Here is a 22,016-nt window from a genome sequence, read left to right on the forward strand (position 1 = left end):
GAAGGTATGTAAAAATTAGGGGGGGAAACGTATATGTAATAACACAATGTTAGCGTTAGATGTCACTGTTTACTCAAATAACCTAAAATACTGAGTAAAGCGCTAAAATAGATCAGTGGTCACAAGTTTAAATACAGTTGCACAATCCCTTCACACAACCCAATACGCCCCCTGTCCCCATCTTTATTACCACCACCACCACAGACACACGCAAAATAAATAAATAAATAAAACTGCTTTTCTAAATATATAAACTAATAATTATAATAATTGTGACAATTTTGCACATAAAGAGGCGCCTACAGGAAATTGTCAAAGAAAAAAAAAAAAACAGCATCATTATCTTTTTTTTTTTTTAAGTCCTCAATGTTGCATCAATTTTCACTAAATGTCAAAGTATAGCCAGATTTCACTTTTATGTAGTACATGTTCAAGTGCAGTGTATTGGCATCATTCAATATACTTAATTGTGGATTGACTGTGCACATATTTTTCTATTATTATTATTATTGTCACACACACACACACACACAAAAAAAAGATCTGTACGACTTTGTCAAGATACAAAAAGGGTGTAGGCGAGCCGAATGAGGTCAAAGATTATGTTTAGGTCTGGCTGCTCAATTAATCATCAAGTCTTCAATTATGAATTTAGTTGGAGAAGGCGTAGCTGCTGTATCTTTCATAGAGAGGCGAGGCGCGGGATGTGGGAGAGGCTGCGCGTTCCCGACGATGCATGGGTGCTTGGAGACGAGGGCGCGCGCAGAAGAGCAGAACGAGAGAGAGATAGAGTGGGGGAGAAAAAAATAACCCACGGACCGCAAACTGCTCACCGGGACAAAAACATGTTGCCTCCAACGCCCCACGGCAGCAAAAGTCATGTGAAATGATCCATTTGTGAGACATTTTCTACATTTCTTCTAAAGTTTCTGAATGAAAAACGGATCTTGATTGAATAGAAGCGGGGTTTGAGTTACTATTGGACAGGTAAGTCAATTCAGAATTCAATTTCATTTAGTACTTAACGAAGAGACAAAACAGATGGAAACGGTTTGATGAATTGTTGGTACAAAAGTAAGGAAATGATGAGAATCGGAATTGCATGCAGTGCATGAAAGAACATCTAAATAACACCAAATCTGCTTTTATAAGCGCATCCTTTTACAAATTACATTGTGATTAAGGTTTTAATTTTATGTTAATCATTTTAAATGTTTAGTTAGTGAACATTTGCTGTATAATGAAGATAAGTGCTTAATTTAAAAAAAAAAAAAAAAAAAAAAAAAAAAAGGTTGGGTGAATATTTGAGATGAATTTTAAATTGGCAGCACCATGGGGTATAAATAAATTCCTACTATAAGTTCCAAGGTTTGAGGTTTGGATGTCTTTGTCCTGCATTCCAAAACAAGCATAATGGAACACTGAATTGCCCATAATCATGCTGTGAATGGTTGTTTGTCTATATGTGAGCTATTCTATCAAAACTAAACATTTTGGTGTAGAATTAGAAAAATTTAATTAAAATTAGTTGCTGAAATAATTGCAGGAAGGTAAAGATAATAAAATGTTAGAAAATCGCAAATGAAGATGGGACATGTTTACCTTTTAAAAGCCCTGAATGATCATGCTACATTCAAATGATTTTAGTTATTCTTTGAAAAGTGGCGCCACCATCCTGCAACCTAGGGTGTTACATTTATTAGCTGTATCGGTACAGATGATCAAAGCATTGGAGTTTAAGTGATTCGTGCCATTCAAGCTATAATCAATTGCCACTCAAAAACAGTTAACTTTTTTTTTTTTTTCTTAATGCTTCTATTGGCTCTGCCTACGACACACACTCAAACACAACTTTAGAATAGTAACCTTGGAGTGAAAGTTTCTAGGGTGAGAGTTTTGTCGTAAATTGTTCAGAAAACATCTCCCCCAGGGATTTTTTGTTAAAATGGAAGAATGGAATGAATAGATTTTGAAGGCACATTTTTTACTGATCCCTCACACGTCGGCCTTTCAATGTGAATTTCACAGGTGCAGAAAATGGCGCCGAGGCTCGTGGTGATCGTGGCCTTGTGGAGTGCACTGCTGGCGTGCGTGCGCTGCTGTCCCGAGAAGTGCACCTGCCAGGACAAATTGGCCCATCAGTTTGCTGACTGCTCTTACAAAGAATTGCTGGACGTGCCTGCGGGTCTGCCCTCCAACGTGACCACGGTGGGCCTTTCGGCCAACAAGATCAAATCTCTGAAAAACAAGAGTTTCATCAATATCACCCAGGTCACCTCACTCTGGCTGGCCCACAATGAAATCGTTTCCATTCAGACAGGCACTTTGGCTCCTTTGGTTCAACTTCGCAACCTGGACATCAGCTACAACAAAATAGTATACTTCCCATGGGAGGACTTGGTGAATTTGACTGCCTTGCAGCTTCTCAAGATGAACAACAACGAAATGGTGAACCTCCCCAAGGATGCCTTCTCCACGCTCAAAGATCTGCGCTCACTACGCATTAACAACAACAAGTTCACTGTCATTGTTCAAGGCACCTTCGAAGCACTGTCCTCCATGTCTCACCTCCAGATCTACAACAACCCCTTCTCGTGCTCCTGCCGACTGGAATGGCTGAGGGACTGGATCGCCGCCACCAAGATCTCAGTCCCTGAGCCCAATTCGATTCTGTGTGAAACCCCTGAGAACCTGAAGGGTGTGATGGTGACAAAATTCCCAAAATTGGACTGTGAGGCTCCCATTGTCACGATAACCTTCCAGCCTGATATTGGCATCACGGAGCTGGTTGAGGGCTCCTCGGTGATTTTAAACTGCGAAACCAAGGGGAGTCCAAAACCACTGGTTAGCTGGGAGGTGATCGCAGGCAATCAGAACTTTTTGTTTCCTTTGCCCTCCACGAGCGAGTCCAGCGACTTACCAATCAATGACAAGACCACTAACAATCGCTTCCTGGTATTTCAGAACGGGACTTTGGTTGTCCCTCGCCTGACTAAAAAGGAAGACGGCAATTACACCTGCATGGCGGTGAACGATTTGGGCAGAGTTGAGAGCACGGTAAAACTCTCCCCGGCCGTGAGCAAAAAACACGCAACGTCGGATTCCACCATAGACAAGATTCGCCCATCTTTTAGTAAGCCCACTCAACCCAAGAGCTCCAAAAACAATGTGATCAATTGGAACAAAGGTCATGACAGGACCAAGATCAGCCCAGATGGTCCATCCGATAAACAAGACGGCGCCCGCGAGGCGGGGATTCCTAAGGACCCTGTGTTTACGAGCAAGTGCGGCGTCCGAGACGGCAGCGAATATGTCTCCAACCACGCCTTTAACATAAGCCTGGATGACCTCAAGCAATACACCTTCGATTTTGGCGTCATTGCACTGGAGGTGTCTGAGACTGAGGCCAAGGTCAAGCTGAACCCTCTACAGCTCGCCCGCAGCCAGTCCAACCTTCACCTCAGCCAAGGTGATGATGCGGAGACAGTAGTCCGGGAGCCCGTCGGTTTGTATCAGTCGTCCTCGGGGAAGGCAGGACCGGATATGCTCTACATTTGCGTAGACACCGGAAACGGACACTCCCTTATCAAGTGGTCCAACATCGAAGAAGGGGTCAACTCTTATCACTTCACCGGATTACACCCCGGCACCAATTACACACTTTGTCTCACTTACGGGGGCCAGGATTGCCAAGTCCAAGTAGTTTTCACCACTCGTAAGAAGATCCCCTCCCTTCTCATCATCGTGGTCGTGAGCATCTTCCTCCTGGGCTTGGCAACGGTTCCCCTACTTGGGGCCACCTGCTGCCATCTTCTATACAAATACCAAGGGAAGACCTACAAGCTTGTCATGAAAGCGCACAATCCCGATCAGATGGAGAAGCAGATGACCGGCGACTTCGATCGCAGAGCGTCCTTGGTGGAATCTGAGAAGACCTTCGACCCTAGCGAGATGGGCGAGGGGGAGGCGGAGCCCCCTGAGGGGGAAGCCGAGGGCAGCGTGGCCACTGAATCCATCCCCGGATCGTCATCCAAGACCAACCAGGAGGAATTCGAGGTGGGTTCGGAGTACAGTGATAGACTACCGCTGGGGGCGGAGGCAGTCAACATCTCTGAGGAAATCAACGGAAACTACAAGCAGCCGAGCCGCTGAGAGCCTTGTAAGATCAAATTCATCCTCTTTCTGATCCACAAAACTTGAGTTGTTTCATATTTTTACTTTAGAAAAAACTCGCCAGTCACTGAGATTGTATTATTCTCTTGTAATTTTAAACAACATCACCAAAAAGAGATGCTGGAAAAACTGCGATGTGGTTCTGCTCGTATTGTTAACTCATTGACTGCCATTGACGGAGCTTGACGTCCACTCCATTTAGACTAGGATCGGCTGGCTGCAATCATTCACTACTTGCCCTTTCAAGTCAAAATTGATTGGACGTCTAGCACCGCCGATGGCAGTAAACGAGTAAAAATAAACCAGCCGTTTCCAAATCTTTATTGAGCCAAAGCACATATTTTAATTTAGAATAATTTGGCACAAAAATAAAAAAAGTCACAAAATGTATGGCCTTTGTTTCATGATGGTTTCACAGGTATAAGAGCCTTCGAAATGGTATAATTTTTCGCAGCACATGCGCCAAATATTGCCGCGGCATAAACATGCAAAAAAAAAAAAATTTTTCTTAAATTGCCAAATAATTTAAAGAGCATTGTTGGCACCTTTGGATTCAATTTTATAGAGACATTTTTAATAATGCGGTTGAAATAAAGCGCCTCTCAGGTAAATAATTTCGCCGCACATTTGGATGCAAAAGGTGATTTGCGTCAAACGGCTCAAAGACGTTTATCTGCATTTTAAATTCTTGTACTGTTTCTCTATAATTAATATATCATTCGAAGCGACGTGAGGCTTTAAATATGTGCGACTCTGCCGAGCCATCGTGTATCGTCCATGGCATGATGCTGTTTTATTACTCGTGATTTTTCTGATACCGATGTAGTCGTAATTAGATGACTTTATTTCGACGTAGATGCTGTCAATCTTGTACTGTGAAGCCATGTACAATATTTTTTCTATGTTTAAATGAGTTTCTATGAAGCCTCCAAAACGAAAGGACGCAGGAGAGCGTCCGTCGGCTTCTCTGTATACTTGTATCTTAATAGTGAGTTTTTTCCTGTGAAATATGTTGTAAAACGAAAGGGAAAAAAAAAAAAAAAAAAACAACCCGAAAGTGATCTTTTCAATTTTTTGATATGATTTCTTGTAAGTGGAATTAATAAAATAGTTGCTAAACGTTTCTCTGGTTTTCTTTATTGACTAAATAATAACGAAGTGTATAAAAATGGTCAAGGTATAGAAATATCATCTGCCCATTTTAACAGCGCAGTGTTATTTATTTTATGACTGCTTTGATGTAAAGTTCAGTTTTTGTATGTTAAACCCCCTCTTCGTTTTATCTTGACCACACAATGTACATTTTCATGTTTTATCTTATTTTAATAAGGTCATTCAAGGGATTTTCACGGAAATTCGACATTTTGGAAATGTATATGTTGCAGCAACAACAGGAAAAGGTAAGTATATTTTTTTCATAATAAAAATAAAATGTGTCATTTGCCTGATCATTCTAAACTCCACGTAATTTGTAATCACATAGAAAAAAAAATTGCAATCCGATAGGAAATATGTGGAAATTGACAACCAGCCTATGAAACACGATTTCTTTAAGTGTATAAAAAAGTCAATTGGTGGAAAAATACCCTGTTAAAATGCTGCTCAACACGTTGAGTTACTTACATGATCTGACGTGACAACATATGAATTATCTTTATAATGAATTGGAGGAGAATGGTATTGAGGATTGCACATCATGATATAGGTGCATGCCGCCACCTGCGCGTCCGTCCGACTGGAAACTGTGTGCCCCCCACCACTACCACTTCATGGGGAGTACATCTTCAGAACAAAGCAAAATGGGAGCAAGATGATCAAGCAGAGGCATTGAGCTCTAAGTACAGCACAGTATGCATCTAACCAAGGGGTGGAAGACAAAAAGGAATGCATCATTCATTGTTCAGTTGCAAGTCTCCTTGCTGTCGCCTCCTTTGGTGCTGCCCTTCAGGCTCCCGTTCACAAAGCTGTCGGTGGCCGCGCGCTGCTGCAGGAAGTGTTTCCTGGTGCCCACCAGTGAGGGGTTGTTGACCAGAGTGTAGAGGAGCTGCCAGTGACCCCTGGCTCGCTTGGCACTTGACACCTTCACTTGTTTCTTCTCTTGCTGGACCAACTGGATCCCTGACCACACAGATAACATATTACAGTGATCCCTCGTTTTCCGCAGTTAATAGGGACCAGAACCCGCCGCAAAAAGTGAAAAACCGCGAAGTAGCGCACCCCGCCCCCCAAAATGTTTTTTTGTGTGTGTGTGTGGGTTTGTTCAATGTATTTATTCAGATTTAGCATTGAAAAGAGATACATATAAGGCATGTTTTTTCACTTTTTCCCAAAGTATAATTCTGCTCTGACACCCCCAATTTAGCCAACTTTCAAAATTGTCCAATATGCATGTGTGATACATCATTGGAAAGCTTAAAATCTCAATTTTCTGGGGGAAGAAAAATTTTGAGCAGAAGGGCATTTAAAAAAAATAATTTTTTTTTAAACAGCAAAACCCTATCTGGAGGTGAGAATTGCAGAGGCCATGACTTTAACGAGATATTATCACGTACTTACTTTGTTTCAATCCAAAAACTCCATGTAGCATGTATCACTGAGTGTCAAGACACAGCTGTGAATGGCCACAGCTGGATTTTTGGGGGATTTTATGGGCGAAACATGGATATAAAACAAGGGTCGCAATGCAGAAATCGCAGACATCAAGGAGTGGTTGAGATTTTCTTTTTCATATATTTACCCTTTTAAATGTTTTTTTTTTTTTTCCAACTTTTTTTGTTTGGATCAATTATTTATCATCTAACATATTGGAGAAAATGCGACAGTAACAAAAAAAAAATACAATTAAGCAATAGTTATGAGGTCGATATCCATGACTTTTTTACAGACGCCATTTTTTTCATTGTGACATAATTTGTTTAAAAGTTTAAAATATATTAGTGACTAATTTTTTTAAGTGTTTTTTTTTTTTTTTTTTTTTTTTAAATAAACCAAAACATGAGGCATCAATGAATTATTCTAAGATAAAAATGACAGAAATTTTGAATAATAAATATAATTAATTACCTTTGTTTTATGGTTGGGTTGAAACAAAAGCGGTTGCGCGACGTTTGTAAACGGGGGTTTTCAGGGTAAAACGGACAAATTAAAAATAGTTCGGGGGGTTCATGTGCCATGAATCTGCTCTGGCAGCATATAGACATATTGTTCTATCAAACACCACAGTTGTTTTATCTTAAAATACAGCAGTTTCTTTTAAAGAGGGGTGCAAGAGCAGAAACTGATTTTTCAGTCTTGTCTGTGTTTTCCGCCTTATTTATATATACAGGATGTCCCAAAATAATGTATACATTCTTTGATTTTAAATAGCTAATCATTTTTTTTTTCTATTCAAGATTTGATTTTGGAGTAAGAACGGCAGGCTTACATTCGGGCAAAAAAATTGTTCTGAAAACATTCAGGAAATATGAAAATAAGCTGAAATGGCAAGACGCTTTACGTGTGAGTTTCACAGAGAACCATAACTGCAGTCACTGGGCACAACAAAAACCTGATCTTACAGTGGAACGTCACTTGAATTTGCCTGGAGTCACGGTCTGGTGTGGACTTTCAGCCGAGGGACTTATTGCACCATTTTTATCCCGAAGGCACAGTGACTGGGTTGAATTATCTCGTGTTGGGGCATCTCTATGGAACTGACGCGCAAAGGGTTTTGTCACGGCAGCTTTATTTTCACATTTCCAGAATGTTTTCAGAACAAATTTTTGTTTTTGCTCGAACATTAGCCCAGTACCTCCCATTCTTAGTCCAAAATTGAATCTGAATTAAAAAAAAAAAAATTGTATTAGCTATTTAAAGTCAAAGAGTGTATACATCATTTTGGGACACGCTGTATGGGCTGTCAAACGATTAAAATTTTTAATCGAGTTAATCACAGCTTAAAAATTTATTAATCGTAATTAACTGCAATTCAAATCATCTCTAAAACATGCCATATTTTTCTGTAAATTATTGTTGGAATGGAAAGACACAAGACGGATATACATTCAACATACCGTACATAAGTACTGTATTTGTTTATTATAACAATAAATCCATAAGATGGCATTAACATTATTAACATTCTTTCTGTTAAAGGGACCCATAGATAGAAAGACTTGTAGTTCTTAAAAGATAAATGTTAGTACAAGTTATAGTAATTTTATATTAAAGCTAGGGCTGTCAAACGATTAAAATTTTTAATCGAGTTAATTACAGCTTAAAAATTAATTAATCGTAATTAATCGCAATTCAAACCATCTATAAAATATGCCATATTTTTCCGTAAATTATATATATATTCTGTAAAATAAATTGTTGGAATGGAAAGATAAGACACAAGATGGATATATATATTCAACATACAGTACATAAGGACTGTAATGGGCATTTCACTCTACTGTTATTTAAATCTGTCTATGCTGTCCTCACTCCGAAGCATCTACTTTTTCCAAAGCTAGACAGCTAGTGAACGACGCCTTAATAATCAGACTTCTTCCTTTTTCATCTGATTTATTAATAAAATGGCCTCAAACCATTGTTCTCTTTAGACCGTAGTAAAACTCCAAAAAAAAAGTACACAAGCATTGCATTAGCAACAACGTTAGCTTAGCACGCTATACAGGTTCACTAAACATAAACAAAAAGCGTCTCATACAAAAAATAGAACATTTCGCTTACTAACATAATATGTACATTCTTTACAACAACCATACTTACGGACAAATCTTGTCCAAGGATCATATAAGCACAACATTACCACGTAGGCGTCAGCTCGAGACGTCGTGCAGCCATATTGAACTGGCAAGAAAGCAATAAACCATGTCGCAAAGCGGCCACAAGAGTTCGCTGTTAGACAGCACAAAAAGCCTTGCTTTAAAACTTACCAAAAGGCAGAATACTGTCTGAGTTGGACATGTGCGTTAATTGCGTCAAATATTTTAACGTGATTAATTTAAAAAATTAATTACCGCGCGTTAACGCGATAATTTTGACAGCCCTAATTAAAGCCCCTCTTAATGTTTTTGTTTTGATAAAGTTTGTAAAATTTTCAATCAAAAAATAAACTAGTAGCTCACCATTGTTGACGTCACATGGGCTCCCTGCTGTTCTTTCACAGTTTCTTTAACTACGTAAGGTAGTGATTGATATAAACCACAAGGTGTCAATGGCGAGTTTTAAATTACTTAGAAATCAAGCCAATGAGTGTGTTTTGTCCCTCGAGTGATGGCGTAGTTCCCTGTTTACTGGTACTTCATGGTCATTTGAGTGCTGGCTTCACACCGTACGAGACCTCTGATAGTTTGTACTGTATATTGTGACTAAGTATTGCCATCCAATGAATTTGTTGAGCTAAACGAAATGTTTGAATAGAGTTTGACCAAAGTCTGAGTAAGTTTTATGTGTATTTGGCATAGCTATTTCTTTTTGTGAACAATTTTTTTTTTGAGAGATAGGAATATTATTTTTGTTGTGCTTTCACTAAATGATACTTATGTTTGTTGTTAAAGGAGTTGCTGAAGCTTATGCCAATAAACGGTGCGGTCCAATGAACGCCTGTGTCTAGTTGCCTTTCTCTGCCTCAATATAGCTCTCAATGTGAAAAAAAAACGCGTCATTGTAATCTGTTTGAGGCAATGCATGAGCGGGTCATGCGTTAAATGTGTGAAATATTTTAACGTGATTAATTTTTAAAAATTAATTACCGCCCGTTAACGCAATAAATTTGACAGCACTAATGAACGTGTTACTGTCCCACCAAATTATTAAACAAGAATAAAAGTACTACAGTAGAAAAATGCTTCATTGAGTGAGTCCAATCAAAGTTCTCACTTACACACAATGAGTTGCCACAGCAACTGTTTACCAGGTTAAATGATGATTGACGCATGCGATGCTTTGAAGTCCGCGGTTCTGGCAAGATCAAACCCAAACATTTCTCAACATTGTTACCTTTAATAAGCAGCTCCAGTGCATGGGCTGACGAACAAAGTGTAGGGAGGGGGAGGGAGGGAAATTAATTGAATTGAAATTAATTTAACTGAATTGAAATTAATTGAATTGAAAAAAATATCTGCAATGGACTGAGGGCCCAAAGTTTGAAGCGTGAAGTAGTGAAGGATCACTGTACATATTATTAAATCCTTGGCACGAAATAGGATCATTCACTGCCAACCTTCCCAGGTGGACGCCCATTGCTGTCAAAGGCAGTCAATAAGTAGAAATGGCATTTAGTGATACTCCTGTTTCATAGCATTTTTATATTTTTCATGCAGCGTTTGTATTAAATCGCAAAGAGGTGTACCTAATACTGTAGTCAGTGGTAAGTGCACGTTTTCTCATCTACAGTAATATTTGAGGGCCTCAGTGGACCCTCCAGATATGACAGGAGCGGTAATAATAGAAAGCAATCATATTGTAATCCCCTAGGCGTGATGGGACACACACACACGCAGGTCTAACTATTAACACTCTGAAAGCTGCAGTCCCTTGACTACATGAATAGTAACCAGGCAATTAGCACAGCTCATCTGCTTAATCGGCTCCAAAAGAATTTATGTAATACAACACATTATTGTCATTATCCAGATAAGCAAGTAAGCCCATTTTCACATTTAAAGGGCCCCTGATGTATTTTTGTATTGGATGACCCCCTTGTTTATCAGTGACTCTGCTGTCTCCCATCTACCCCTGCAGCAGATAAATAATACATGATAACTTCTCAACTTATTTGGCCAGAGCGGACCGCTGAATACTTTATGAGTGATTTTATTGAGACTGTAAGCCGCAGGACTGTGAATTATTCCACGCGTGACTCAATTTGCTCTTCCCATATTGAATCAGATCAGCTTTCATTTCTATGGCGCGTGCAAGACAGAGTCCTGATGGGATTATGTATCCGAGACCTCCTCAGAATGCTCAACCATCTCTGCCCACCCAAAACATTTCCTGTTATGTTGCTTAGAATCACTTTTTAAAATATATTTTAGTAACAGTAGTTCTAATAGTTGCACAAAATTAATATTGTTTCCTTTTGAAGTACTTGGTGAGCTCAGTTGTGTCAGATTTGTTGTGTGTGCTTTTTATTGAGTGCTATACACCTTCTTCAGTGTCCCGTGACCGCTGCACGACATTGTTCTTGCTGTCTGCAGACTGCAGCAGCATCCCACAGAAAGCCTTCATCACAGGGTGGGACTGGCACACCTCGATCTTCAGATAATGAGCGTAACAGCGGTAGGCTGCAGACAGACACAGAAGGTGGCGATGGAGAAAAAAGGGTGGGGAAAAAAATCATTAAACATGTAGCAAAGCCCTCCATGTTGGCTTTGAGGCAATCACACATAATGACCATGCAATCAAAAGCTCTCCCCCTCTCTTTTTTAGCACCTGCTTTCGCTGACAACAGATGTCTTAAAACTGCAGCCATTTCAGAAAACGATGTGCAATTAGAGTCTGGTGCACTGCTCTGCATAAGGATCTCATATAAGCTTAGCCAAGCAGGATAAACCACACAAGGTGATCCATTTTGGGACAAAACCAAGTGTTTGCGTGGAGAATATGACTTCTTTATAATTTCATTTAATTCTTTCAGTCATTCATTTCATCTAACACGACAGTGGAGAGGTATCGAAAAGTTCCTTTTTCCTCTATGAACAATGTTGCTGGAAGTGGGGTGCTGAGGGTGCTGCAGCACTCCCTGGTGTTGGGGGGGGGGGGGGGTTGGTAGATTATTTTTATTTTTTTTAAAGCATATTGAAACAATAGCGTATTTAACTTTGGGTATGAAATATATATGACAGAAAACACAAACAAGTCTAAAAAAGCAGTTTCTGCTCTTGCACTCCTCTTTAAAATAAACTGCTATATTTTAAACCAAAAGAACTGTTGTGTTTAATAGAACAATATGTCTATATGCTGCCATAGCAGATTCATGGTGCATGAAGCCCCCAAACTATTTTTAATTTGTCCGTTTTAACCTGGAAACCCCCGTTTACAGACGTCGCGCAACCGCTTTTGTTTCAACCCAGCCATAAAAAGAAGCTCAGTAATTATATTAATTATCCGAAATGTCTAGCTGTATATAGATGTATAGCTTAGAATCATGAATCGATGTCTAATATTTAGCTAAAAAAAAAAAAGACTTTAAAAAAATATTCACTCGCATATTTTAAACTTTTAAACAAATTACGTCACAATGAAAAAAAATGGTGTCCGTACAAAGGTCACGGATATCTACCTCATAACTATCGCTTAATTATATTTCCCCAATATTTTAGATGATAAATAATCTATCCAAACAACAAAAAATTGAAAAAAAAAAAAGTTTAAAAGGGTAAACACTAGAGATGTCCCGATCCGATATTTGGATCGGACCGGATGCCGATATGGGCAAAAAAATGCAGATCGGTATCGGATCGGCCAACATGGAAAAATTCTGATCCAGACTTCCGATCCAGTTTGTTTTTTAAGTCCGGTCCGGGTTTTCCAGTGCACCGATTTACATAATCCATTCCAGTTTTTGCTTCGTTTTCCCTAAAATCCGGTCCCCATTTTACAGCACACCTTCAACACACTACATTTACATTACCGTCTCCCAATTTACCGAGAGACTTTATCGGTAAAAATGTCAGCTGTGTGGGATCATTTCACCTTAAAGGACGACAAAGACGAAGAGGCAGAGTGCAACATATGCCACAATAAAGTCAAGCGTGGTGGTAAAGCTGTAACAAGTTTAATACAACCAACCTAATTAAGCATTTAGCGAAATACCACCACAAACAATATAAGGAGTATGTTAAGAAAACCAAAGACAAAAAGAAAGGTCCTACACAACTAAAACTGGCAGAAACTTTTGCTATGCGTGACAAACTGGCACTTGACAGTCCCAAAGCCCAGGGAATAACAAAAGTCATTGCCGAAATATTCATTCTGGATGACGAGCCATTATCTCTCGTGAGTAAAGACGCACCATCCAACATTTAGAGCCACGGTATAACATGCCCAGCCGTCATTACATTCTTGAGCGATTCGGCCGTGGAAGATTCGAGAACGATTCACAAACATCCAAATTCCGATTAATGAAATATGTCAAGTAAAGCGGAACTAATACACAGAGTGGTCTTCGGGACGCAATGAGAAACGGACCGCATTGCGTCCAGAGAGTAAACATCATGCTTGTCATAGACCCGGGTAATGCCAATGCTCAACTCACGGCTTTAGCTCAACTCATGCCGCTAGATAAAAAACACAACAATACCTGACTGCTGCTGACAGCCACTACAAACTACGTCAACATCGTTTTACTGTAGATAATTGATATATGTATATAGAACTAGATGCAAGATGACAGACTCGACGGCGTCATTACAGTCTGCCTCCATCGTCTTTGATTTTGTTAATTTGCTTAAAGAAAATATACCAAAAATATTATAATTTTCAAACTTGATCAAGTCAGCCAAAAATATGAGATTTGCCTGTTTCCAAGGGCATGCAAAAATAACCAACTAAAATAGTTTTAATAGGACATTACTGTATTTCTGTAAATTGTATTGCAAACATAACAAAATGACATCAGTCATTATAAAAAAATGCATAAAAAGAATCCAAGGTAAAGTAAAATGTAACATACACGAACCAATACAGTGTCATGATACTGACTTGCTTGAAATTGACAGCGTTTTAGACTTAATTGCGACTTGCATCTTTACTGTAACCACTTATTTAGCAGACAATGAGTGTGTTTGTAATGCAGGTGGTTAGCACATACCCGCACGGTATCCAAAGAGGCTTACCCGGATCAAAAGGCTCCACATTTCTGTTCAGAAGGCTGATGTCCATGCGTCCCATGTGAACAATGTTGAACAAGGCTGTGACAATCAAGCGCCAGACAGCTAGTAGCACCCCGATGAGAACATTCACTGGAAACAGCAGGTAAGTCAGCAGGAAGAGGTTGCCCCTGTGTGAGAAGTGAGGTTTAAACTACATTCAAGAAAAGCAGTAGCATAAAACATCATTTACAACAGTGAATGTTACAATAGTTACTTTTAAATAGTAATCTGATTATGGATTACAGATCACTAGTTGAATCACTTATTATTCGATTTTAAAAGTAACTAAGTAAGTAACAAGTTACATTTTCAGTTACATTCAGCAGGCTCTACATATAAATGCAAACATGTTCTTTCCAATGCGCATTTTATTGCACTTCCCACTACTTGTCGGGATTTTCTCGGTTAGGTTGATTCTGTCATGCAGCGAATCTAAATGTTTTTTTTTTCATGTTTGAAGTTCTGTTCTTCAAGAGGGATAACACGTTTTGGATTGCACAGACTGTATATCAAACCTGTATATTGTAAGAAATCGAGCTGCATTTGTTCTGCGGGCAGAGGTGAGTAGAGCGGTTTTACTCAAGTAAGAGTAGCGTTACTTCAAAATAATATGACTCAATTAAAAGTAGTCATCCAAAAATGTACTCAACTACAAGTAAAACAATATTTGGTGAAAAGAATACTCAAGTAATGAGTAACAGTGTGAGTAACGACTTAAGAGGTTTATTTATTTATTTTTAACAATGGCATTTTTTCTCAGCACAAAGTTATCTATAAAAACTGTTATTATACTGTATTATAACATATAACATAACCATATTAAGCCAAAAAAAAAAAAATCACTCTAAAGTAATTAGGCATTATTCGTCCAAAGAGCATGAGTGCCATGTTGTGGAGAAAACATGTTTCCTATTATGAAAATAAAAGGATCATAGCTCCGGTTTTCCATGGTAAATCGGTGCCAAATAAGAACTTGGAGATTAAAATCTGCGCTTGACGGCGGCACTCTATGTCAAATACTTCATTTTTTACGGTCCTTTAAAGACGCCACGTGATAGAACAGGCCGGCGAGATCATAGAACGCCAAACTTGAGTCTGATTGGTACAATGGAGTCATGTGATTATTATTGCGACGTCTCATTGGTGAAACTGGTTGAGCCACTGTTGGCGTCTCTGTCAAAAAGAAAGAAGTAAAATCTAATATGTAGAATAAGGAGGAAAAATGTAATGACTAGTGTAGCCCAAAGTAGTGGAGTAAGAGTAGTGTTTCTTCTTCACAAATCTTCTCAAGTAAAAATTAAAAGTATGGCATAGTAAACTCCTCTTAGAAGTACATTTTCGGGTACTCAGGATACAGAGTAGTCACACCTCCACACACACACACTTCCACCTACATGTCTACAAGACTCTACATCACCTGTTGTCAAGGTCTCGTGTGCCAGATATCTTTTTAATGAACCAAAATCTGGAAGTGACATGCTGAATCAGCACAGCCAGGAGAATCATCAACCAGAAAGGCCTAGATGGACAAAGTCAACAATTAATGTCCAGAAAGAAAGAAACACAATTTATTCAAAATCAAGCAGTTTCATATAGCTGTGTTTAACTCTTTGGATACTATTGAAGGCAATAAATGTCCAATCCATTTTGACCTATTGGCCTGGCATGGCAGAACAGCTATTGTTAACCCTTTATTGCCAAATGTATCACATTTGATACACCTAAAATTTCATGCTTTTGAGACGAATTCAGAATTTTGACATTTCCTTTTGAAAAAAAAAAAATATATGGAGACAAGTCAACACATTCATCTGCAGGTTGCATGAGGAAAAAAAAACAGGATTTAGCAAGGGTTATAGATATTACAGCACTTATTACACATATTCATTTCTACTTTTCTTTTTACTAATTTGAAAAAAATGTTTCATTAGGACCTTATTTTTCAAATTTTGGGATTCTCTGATCATTGTTTTATGTTGTAGGTGTTTAAGGGTTAAGAGGTATTTTTACTGCCACAACACAAACTCTGTGAATACTATACATATACACTACTGTTCAAAAGGCTGTAGTCACCCAGACAATTTTACGTTTTCCGTGAAGTCTTGTGTGACTTTTACATATATACATACTTACATACATACATACATACAGTATATACAGTATGTTGTGTTTATATATATATATATATATATATATATATATATATATATATATATATATATATATTAGGGCTGTCAAAATTATCGCATTAACGCGCGGTAATTAATTTTTTAAATTAATCACGTTAAAATATTTGATGCAATTAACGCACATGTCCCTCTCAGACAGTATTCTGCCTTTTGGTAAGTTTACAGCAAGGCTTTTTGTGCTGTCTAACAGCAAACTCTTGTGGTCGCTTTGCGACATGGTTTATTTTTTTCTTGCCAGTTTAATATGGCTCCACGACGTCTCGGGCTGACGCCTACATTGTAATGTAGTGCTTATATGATCCTTGGACAAGATTTGTCTGTAAGTATGGTTGTTGTAAAGAATGTACATATTATGTTAGTAAGCGAAATGTTCTATTTTTTGTATGAGACGCTTTTTGTTTAAGTTTAGTGAACCTGTATAGCGTGCTAAGCTAACGTTGTTGCTAATGCAATGCTTGTGTACTTATTTTTTTTGTAGTTTTATGACAGTCTAAAGAGGACAATGGTTTGAGGCTATTTTATTAATAAATCAGATGAAAAAGGAAGAAGTCTGATTATTAAGGCGTCGTTCACTAGCTGTCGAGCTTTGGAAAAAGTAGATGCTTCGGAGTGAGGACAGCATAGACAGATTTAAATGACAGTAGAGTGAAATGCCCACTACAGTCCTTATGTACCGTATGTTGAATGTATATATCCATCTTGTGTCTTATCTTTCCATTCCAACAATTTATTTTACAGAATATATATATATAATTTACAGAAAAATATGGCATATTTTATAGATGGTTTGAATTGCGATTAATTGCGATTAATTACGATTAATTAATTTTTAAGCTGTAATTAACTCGATTAAAATTTTTAATCGTTTGACAGCCCTAATATATATATATATATATATATATATATATATATATATATATATATATATATATATATATATATATATATATATATATATAGTAGAGAAAAAAAATGTTTTTTTTTTTTCTTTGATTGAAAAACTTTTTCAACGAAAAATTAAGTGTTCAAATGCAAAATTTTTAATCTCAAATATGTTCTTGCATTCAAAAGCGTTTTTCTACAATTGAATTTTTTCTTTTTTTGATTGAAGTGATTTTTCTTTGTGGAAATCTATATATTTTTGAAGCAACTTATTTTTTGATTGAATAATAAAGAGAAAAATGTCCTAGCCAAAATGTGGCCCAAACACCTATCAACACTACTTTAATCAAAAAGTTGCTTCAATCAAAAAAAAAAAAAAAACGACTTCAATCAAAAATATTAATATGTATATAAATTAATCAAAGAAAAATAACTTTCACATGCAATTTTTTTTTTTTTTTTGAGTTTCAAATTTATTTTTGCATTCAAACACATTTTTTTTTTTTTTTTGATTGAAGCGACTTTTTTTTGGTTGAAAATATATAGTTTGATTGAAGCAACTTTTTTTTGGATTGAATAATGAAACAAATCTACCTCCATATGGCTCTGCCCAGGGGATACAATTTTTGACTGGGGTAACTACATTGGCACGACAACGGCGGGCGTACTAAATTCAATAGATGACGATCTTGGCGAAAAGTATTGCCTAAGCAGCCTGATTTAGAATTCCCCTCAAGAATGATGGGAAACAAAAAACGCTCATTGTCAACTTATTATTTTAAGTATTCTTGTAAGTTAATTTTATTGCTGACACTGCGTTTTGAGGTCATCAACATGTTGTGCCCCCCCTGCCCCAAAAGTCAAACTCCGCCTATGCTTGTGAGGTACAATGTCTGCTCTCACCACATGCTCAAAAGGATATGAAAGAGGATGAGGTTCTGTCCATGCAGGATGGGTATGATACAGAGGAAGACAACGATGAGTAGACAGAGGAAGAACACCATGGTTTGGACCATCACGGCTACAGAGTGGAGAGGTGGCAGGTTGAGTAAGTCACATGCTTGAAAGTATAATACTGATATTCAATACAGGGGCTGTGGCTGTGATTTTAAGGTTTAACTATGTAAAAGACATTACAAAAAAAAAAAGATAAAAATAATCACATAGCCAGTTGACGGCAAAAGATGTCCAATCCATTCTGACTGGAAGTCAGATGAAACGGATAGGACATCTATGGAATTACAGTAGTACCTCGACATATGAACGCATCGACATACGATTCTTTTGACATACAACACAAAAAAATATAATCCGTTTTGACATATGACGACATGCTCGAAACACGACGATTTATGACAGTGTCGCAATTTTATTGTTTTCCCGCAAGACGGCAGCATGTTTGATTTTCTTGTGAGAGAAATCATCATGGGCCCTAAGAAGGTTAGTGCAGGTGGTAGTAGTGATGAAAAAAGTAAGAAGTTGACGCTTACCATCGAAATGAAGAAAGAAATCATAGACAAATGTAAACGTGGTATGCAAGGGAGGGAACTGCCTAGACCAGTGGTACTAAACTGGGGTTCGATCAAACCCCAAAATTTTGGTGGGTAAGCCTCAGCGGTTCGGTGAAGGTTAAACGCAGAGCCTTATTTTGTACACTGATTAAATCTAGGCAAAGTGGCGTTTTACACCAGATTTTGGACTGTTTGTCCTCAATTTATAGGTTTTATTCCATTTCCTTCAAACGCTAGCCCTCTATCTCATGGGAGGAGAAATCAGTTTGCTAAGTGGAAGGTTGACTGGCACTTCGTATGAGGAAGTATAACAGACCTACAGACTGTGATTGTGTAGATAATTAAACAAACAAAAAAATTGCGTCATTTTACGCCATGAAAATTGTTAGGGCCTCTGCTCCTCATTCCTAAGTTCTCAACTGCCTCCAGCAGGTGTGCATATTTTATCCAAATTACAGGTTGGAGGTCAGACGGGTGGAGCGGCCACAGGTGCAGGCTATCACCATCAGCAGCCTTTAAAAGCCAGTGGACGCCTCACCTCGTCGCCAGATCAACTCGTCTGTTTCCTACGTCAGTTGTTTCTCGCATTCCTATATGATATCTTTGCTCACTGGCTTACGACTTCCTTGCTCTTGTCCCAGGTCCTGTTTTCTGCGCGCCCCTCGTCGGATTCCACGCCTGCCTTCCTTCCGAGCCTCCTCGTCTTACGCCAGCTCATCTACCACGAGCCAAGTCATCCACCCTAGCCACATTCTCGTGATCGCCAATAAACGATTACTCCTCTCACCCCTGTGTGTCTGCTTTGGGATCCCCTCTTGCTCACGCAACCCTAACAGAAAATAGTATGTGATGCAAGAATGCGACAATAAAATAAGAATGTAGACATGAAAAAAAAAAAAAAAAAAAGGAACACTGTGAAAAGAACTGAGTTTAATTTAATTTACCAACGTGAAAATCAACAGCAAACGCAAAATTCTTTGGAGTAAATTTGAAATCTGGAAGAAATTTGAACAGGAATTCACTTACAGTAGATGTCAGCTTGCTACGTTTTGAATTGATTAAAAAAAATGGCTTTATTATGAAATTCCAAATGGTTCGCTGAATGCACCTGTGAAGCTCAGTACCCTTAGCAAGGTTAAGAACCACTGCTCTAGACAATACGGCTCACAACACGGTCATCACATCAGCATATCCTACTCTACCTACATACCCACTCTCTTCTCCGACCTCCGTTCGCCATATACGGTGTGTCACAAAAGTGAGTACACCCCTCGCATTTCTGCGGATATTTAAGTATATCTTTTCATGGGACAACACTGACAAAATGAGACTTTGACACAATGAAAAGTAGTCTGTGTGCAGCTTATGTAATAGAGTTAATTTATTATCCCCTCAAAATAACTCAAACTATAGCCAATAATATCTAAACCCCTGGCAACAAAAGTGAGTACACCCCTTTGAAAAAACGTACATCCCTAAAAGTCCAATTTGAGTACTGCTTGTCATTTTCACTCCAAAATGTCATGTGACTTGTTACAGGAGTGCTTTCAGCATTGCTGCAGAGATTGAAGAGGTGGGGGGTCAGCCTGTTAGTGCTAAGACCATATGCCACACTCTACATCAAATTGGTGTGCATAGCTGTCACCCCAGGAGGAACCCTCTTCTGAAGACGGTACACAAGAAAGCCTGCAAACAGTTTGCTGAAGACATGTCAACAAAGAACATGGATTACTGGAACCGTGTGGTCTGATGAGACGGGCGGGCTTTCTTGTGTCTTCAGAAGAGGCTTCCTCCTGGGGTGACAGCCATGCACACCAATTTGATGTAGAGTGCGGCTTATGGTCTGAGCACTAACAGACTGACCCCCTCACCTTCAGATATTAATGGCTATATTTTGAGGAGAAAATAAAAATTAACACTTTGAAATAAGCTGCACACAGACTACTTTTAATTGTGTCAAAGTGTCATTTTGTCAGTGTTGTCCCATGAAAAGATATACTTAAATATCTGCAGAAATGCGAGGGGTGTACTCACTTTATGATACACTGTATATTTATATACAATTTATTTGTTTTGCTATGTGTTATTATTAATTGTAATTGTACCGGCAGAATTTATTAAGGATTTAGCGTAGGTTTTTGGGATGTGGAACAAATTAATCGAATTATAATGCATTCTTATGGAGAAATCCCTCTCGACATACGACCATTTCGACATACAAACCAGTTCCTGGAACGAATGAAATCTGTATGTCGAGGTACCACTGTACGTACATTTTTCTTTGTAATTTGCCCCATCATGTAATGAAAATATTATTGTGTTGCATTATGTTCTAATCCGAACAATGTTTTCTTCTTTGAATATTAAGCTCTTGTGTTGAATTTCATGAGACTGTTGTATAGGTGGATCTCTTGTGACATCATTGTTTACATTTCTCGCGTTGCATGAAATGGCAAGAAGAAATTTTACCCTTAGTTTGATTGTTTTGGAGGAGGATTTAGCGATGCAGATGGTTCACTCTTGCTGTTTGTTTGACTGTGCAGCCCATTGGGGTGTCTGATGAGAGTTTTTTTTTTTTTTCTCGAGTTCCCACCGGAAAGGGCTGCGAAAAATTAAAGAAATAGCTGCGGGTACTCTACAAATTAGAATACACGTATGATTATAAACACTTTGCCACTCATTAAATTGTACCCAAAGCACTTTATAATACTTATACTTGTTGATTTATAGAAGTAATTGTTGACTATAACCATGTTTGGTAGTAGACTGAACTGCCTTTCATAAGGTTGTGCAGACCTTTTATGAATTAAAATACATTTACACATTTACAGTATTGTCTTTGTATCTTTTTTTTCATATTTGATAACTGTCATTGTATTAAGTATATATCATATTCAATATGATGACATAAATGTTCCATATATCTGCATTTAATACGAAATAGGTGGCAACCACACAACCGCACACAGGTGTATGCTACACACGGTTAGTACATAACAAGTACATCTATAATTAAACAAGTATCATCAATGTTGTAAAACGTTTTAAGAAACATTTAATGTGTAGAAAAGTGCAATCTACGGATATGCGTATGCTACTTTGAGAATGTGTCCTAATCTGACAAAAAACCGGATGCTTCGAAGAAAGCCTCGATACCTGCTGATTAATACAAGATTTGTGAGGCTTACTTTGTTCATAGTAAATTCTAATAACTATTTTTTTGTTATTGTTATTGTAGAAGGTTATTTAAAAAAAACATTGAATTATTAAAGCAACACTTGGTAACTCTTCAGTTTTGGTCGATTTTAGCGACGCCAGTGGACAAACGCGGTAGTGTTTTGCCTTAAAGTGCCTGTGACAGGAAAAAGCATGTTTATTTCATAATACACGCGGTATTT

At 38.1% G+C, this 22,016-nt stretch overlaps 2 protein-coding genes across 2 annotated transcripts in view; one reads left to right on the forward strand and one right to left on the reverse strand.

Moving 5' to 3' along the window:
• The first annotated feature begins 719 nt into the window (after positions 1–719).
• Positions 720–4,731, forward strand: islr2 (immunoglobulin superfamily containing leucine-rich repeat 2). Its single transcript, XM_057837401.1, has 2 exons — positions 720–987; positions 2,029–4,731. The coding sequence occupies exon 2, from the start codon at positions 2,038–2,040 to the stop codon at positions 4,150–4,152; it is 2,115 nt and encodes a 704-aa protein (XP_057693384.1). The 5' UTR covers positions 720–987; positions 2,029–2,037; the 3' UTR covers positions 4,153–4,731.
• A 744-nt stretch (positions 4,732–5,475) lies between these two features.
• stra6 (signaling receptor and transporter of retinol STRA6) overlaps positions 5,476–22,016 on the reverse strand; it is a 38,784-nt gene continuing 22,243 nt past the window's right edge. Inside the window, exons 14-18 of the mRNA XM_057837402.1 lie at positions 18,011–18,128; positions 15,454–15,555; positions 14,001–14,164; positions 11,310–11,447; positions 5,476–6,291 (exon numbers count right to left, since the gene is read on the reverse strand). Of these exons, the coding sequence (XP_057693385.1) occupies positions 6,074–6,291; positions 11,310–11,447; positions 14,001–14,164; positions 15,454–15,555; positions 18,011–18,128 (740 nt within the window). The 3' untranslated portion in view covers positions 5,476–6,073. The remainder of the gene's footprint in view (positions 6,292–11,309; positions 11,448–14,000; positions 14,165–15,453; positions 15,556–18,010; positions 18,129–22,016) is intronic.

Source organism: Corythoichthys intestinalis, chromosome 5 (genome assembly GCF_030265065.1).
Source record: "Corythoichthys intestinalis isolate RoL2023-P3 chromosome 5, ASM3026506v1, whole genome shotgun sequence".
NCBI lineage: Eukaryota > Metazoa > Chordata > Actinopteri > Syngnathiformes > Syngnathidae > Corythoichthys > Corythoichthys intestinalis.